The sequence below is a fragment of the Galendromus occidentalis genome, unplaced genomic scaffold (genome assembly GCF_000255335.2).
Source record: "Galendromus occidentalis unplaced genomic scaffold, Mocc_1.1 scf7180000075458, whole genome shotgun sequence".
NCBI lineage: Eukaryota > Metazoa > Arthropoda > Arachnida > Mesostigmata > Phytoseiidae > Galendromus > Galendromus occidentalis.
In genome coordinates this window covers 377559-381841 of record NW_003803448.1, presented here as the reverse complement: position 1 = coordinate 381841, position 4283 = coordinate 377559, and the positions used below count along the sequence as shown (strand labels likewise).

Below are 4283 nucleotides of genomic sequence, written 5' to 3'. Positions count from 1 at the left end.
GCAGCTTTTGGTATGGAAGATCCTTCAGCTCCGATTGACGAGATCGAACAATACCAAATTGGACGATACATAAGCAGCAATGAAGCCATATGGCGCATCTTTTCTTTTCCCATTCATGAGAGATATCCAACCGTGGTTCATTTGGCAGTGCATCCGGAGAATGGACAGCGCGTGTATTTCACAGCAACTAACATTCATTCCGAAGTTTTATCTCCGCCGCGAACAACCCTCACTGCCTTCTTCGCGCTATGTGCGAATGATGAATTCGCGAGTTCTCTGTTATATGTGGAAGTCCCGAGATACTACACATGGAATACAGTGACGAAGAGTTTCAAACGACGTAAGCAGGGTAAACCGGTCGAGGGGTATTTGGATTTGTTTTCATGCGATGCTTTAGGTCGTCTTTATACTGTTCATCCGAATAATCAAGAATGTTTCTTTCTTCGCCTGTTGTTGGTTCAAACGTTCGAGGACCGAAATCTTTCCAAGACCTGAGAACGGTGGATGGCGTGATCTATGAGACTCACAGGGAAGCTTGCTTGGCGTTGAAACTTCTGGAGAACGATTCTCATTGGGATTTGACATTGGCTGAAGCCGCGGACACCGCATACCCGCAACAAATACGTACGTTATTTGCTATTATATTGACAACCTGTTCTCCATCGAATCCCCGAGATCTCTGGGAGAAATATAAAAATCATTTGACCGAAGATATACTGAGAGATCGGCGGCGAGAAATCCATGATCCTAATCTTCCGTTTTCATTGAACATGTTCAATGAGGCCTTGATTTTAATCGAAGATTCCTGCTTATCCATTATGAACCGACGATTGAATCAACTCGGATTGTTCGCACCTGATAGATCAGGAAATAGAATTTCTGATCCTGATATTGACCGCGAAAGGAACTACAATGCTCAGGATTTAGCCTTATTCGTGGAAACCAATCTCCCGAAATTGTTACCGGAACAACGTGATGTTTACGATACGCTCGAGGAAGCAATTAGGATGCGTGAAGGAGGGTTCTATTTTCTAGATGCACCAGGGGGGACAGGAAAAACCTTTCTTATATCGCTTCTCTTGGCGAGAATTCGATCTCAGGGTAGGCTTGCACTAGCAATGGCTTCATCTGGTATAGCAGCAACACTCCTGGATGGAGGGCGAACAGCACATTCAGCTCTCAAGCTCCCTTTAAATTTGCACACAGTTGATACTCCCACATGTAAGGTGACTAAAAAGTCGGGCATGGGAAAAGTTCTCCAAACTTGTGAGCTTATTATATGGGATGAATGTACGATGGCACACAAAAAAGCACTGGAAGCTTTAGAACGTTCATTGAGAGACCTGAGAGGAAATGAAAAACTATTTGGAGGAGCACTGATACTTTTATCTGGGGATTTCCGTCAATCACTGCCAGTGATACAACGATCGACACCCGCTGACGAACTGAGTGCGTGCTTAAAACTGTCCTTCTTATGGCGGCATGTGAAGACGCTGACACTGACGACTAACATGCGTGTGCGCCTACAGGACGATATGTCGGCTGAGAAATTCGCGAAACAGTTACTCGATATAGGGTGTGGAAACATTCCAACTGATGAATCTGCAAGAATGACTCTGCCCGTTGATTTTTGCACGATGACATCGTCTAAGGAGGATTTGATTGAGAATGTCTTCCCACAAATCGCAGTCAACTATACGAACCGGACATGGCTGAGCGCGCGAGCTATTTTGGCTCCCACTAACAGGGATGTTGATGATATTAATTTATCCATTCAAGAAGAGATTCCAGGTTGCGAAGAAACATACAAATCGATAGATACCGTGTTGCACCAAGATGACGCCGTCAATTACCCGACCGAGTTCCTCAATTCGCTCGATTTACCTGGCATGCCACCGCATCTTCTCAGATTGAAAGAGGGAGTGACGATCATCTGTCTTCGAAATATTCATCCCCCAAGACTGTGTAACGGTACGAGACTCTCAGTCAAGAAACTCACGAAAAATGTTATTGAAGCGACAATTTTGTCTGGTAAATTCGGTGGTGAGCATGTTTTGCTGCCCCGGATTCCGTTAACCCCATCAGATGTTCCTTTTGAGTTCAGAAGGTTGCAATTTCCCGTACGGCTCGCATTCGCAATGACGATCAATAAGGCTCAAGGTCAATCTCTGCAAGTTTGTGGCTTGAACTTAGAAAACCCGTGTTTTTCGCATGGACAACTGTACGTGGCCTGTTCTCGAGTTGGAAAACCATCGAATCTATTCGTCTACACACCTGAAGGGAAAACAAAGAATATCGTTTATGCAAAAGCACTCATATGAAAATAATGTCCAACAAATAGCAGACAAATGACGCACCAGACAGAACAGATGATGAATAACCAGACAGAACAAATAATGAATAACCAGACAGAATAACAAGGCATGAGTGAAAAATATGGAAAATTTGATTGTGGTACCAACAACAAGATCTAACAAATAACAAGGGTTCCGGAAAAGCCTCCGTTTCTTCAATGGAATCGGATCATGACGCTCTATGAGTCCCGATCCACTTTGTCGATCAGTTTTCTTCTCCAGGGGTTCCATTCTACGTTCCCAGCGTTTGCATCTGCGCCCCTAGCGCTCTTATCGGAGCACCCAGCGTCCTCAATTCTGCACTATTTCGACGACACTTAAGGTGTCTCTTGCCCCGTAGCGTATCTATAATATCCGAAGGAATTCTCAAACGCAGAATTTCTTCTTCCGCTCCAAAAACTGGAGACTGTCGCTGACATTGTCAATTGGCGCCTATACATAGTGATCTGCTATAAAAAGATTATCCATTGGTATCAGTTTATCTATCGAAGAACGAAGCTTCCCGGGACTCTTCTTTAATCTCCGAAATGCCATCAGGGAAGGACGAGAATCCAAAACCTAGGAGGAGATCTCAAAATACGCCGTCAGAGCAAAAGAGAGTTCATCCAAGGGACGAATCCCGATTGCTAAGCGAGACTGAGTCCCCTGCCGACGGATCCCCTGGTCCTAGCAATCGAAAGAGGTCTTGGGACGAATCTGGCGGAGGGAAATCTATTGGGAATCCTTCTTCGAAAAAAATTCGTCCACTAAATGACATTAGTTTGGATCGAATCGGTGGAAGAATCGAAGGACGAGTGATGACTAAGAGCGACATGAAAACTTTCAAGAAGGATAACACCGATGGGAACCTCTTTTCATTCACTCTCGCGGACAATACAGCCGATATTAATGTACTGGTGACAGGGGAACTCGGCCACGAAATGTTCGAAAAAATACAAACGGGGCACTGCTATCAGATATGTGATTTCAAACAAAGGCCCTCGCATCCTCTGTACAAGGTCACGAACCATACGTGTGAATTGCTTCTGGGAAAGGTGATTTTTCTACACTTTCTTTCTCTTTCGATAAGTGCCTAGAATATGAAACACGAAAAACCTATTTTTCAGATCAGTGAAGTGAGACAGATCGACGGAGGTCATCTCCCCAAAAAGGTTGAAAAGTACTTCACGATAAATCAGATTAGAGATACGGAGGTGGGGAAGATGATAGATTTACAGGCTATAATCTACGACGTCGGGGAAATTCATTCATACTCGGGGAAAGCGGGCGATATACGAAATCGGCAAAACATATTACTCGTGGATGATTCAAGGAAGATAGTGTCGTTGACCTTATGGGGCTCACTGATACACAAAGTTGATGATCGTGAGGGTCAAGTCGTGGATTTCCAAAAACTCTCTGTGAAAGAGTTCAAAGCTAGGAAGAATCTCTCCTCAACTGGGAATACAAGCATCCAGTTCCCAATAAGATCCAATTCGAGAACACGAGAGCTCGAAGATTGGTGGAGAAGCAACAAGGGAAATGTGATATTCGAAGAGCTCGATATTCCCACCTAAAATATACCGTCTCAGTCAGAGAAGTAAAACAACGTTTGAGCGCTGTCGTCATCGTAAAAAAGCTCTGCGATTTAATCGTTTAGAATAGGTCATATGACGACTAGGTCCCTCTTCCGTCGCTTTTTTTTAATCGTTGTCATTTGTGAGGGATTCTTTGACTTATGTAGTCTGTCCTTATAAATTGTTCTTTCTTGGTGAATTTTTATCGAGTGGTGGACAGGGGCGCGGCACAGCGCGCGGGTCGCGCTAGTACATATATATAATTCAGGAGGGGCTCTCGGTGCTCACGCCGGGTATCTGTGTTATACATCAAGCATAGCCGCCTGGCACGCGCCGTGTGTTCGAGGTATTATTCACCACGATGCATATCTGG

General features: G+C 44.5%; 2 protein-coding genes across 2 annotated transcripts; both read left to right on the top strand.

Annotated features, from left to right (window-relative positions):
* The first annotated feature begins 431 nt into the window (after window positions 1-431).
* LOC100901374 (ATP-dependent DNA helicase pif1-like) lies at window positions 432-2321 on the top strand. The gene has a single exon (XM_003737322.2). It carries the CDS (start codon window positions 432-434, stop codon window positions 2319-2321), a length of 1890 nt encoding a protein of 629 aa, XP_003737370.2.
* Window positions 2322-3151: 830 nt separating this feature from the next.
* On the top strand, window positions 3152-3910 carry LOC100901232 (replication factor A 51 kDa subunit-like). Its single transcript, XM_003737321.1, has 2 exons — window positions 3152-3388; window positions 3461-3910. Exons 1-2 carry the CDS (start codon window positions 3152-3154, stop codon window positions 3908-3910), a joined length of 687 nt encoding a protein of 228 aa, XP_003737369.1.
* Window positions 3911-4283: the final 373 nt, after the last annotated feature.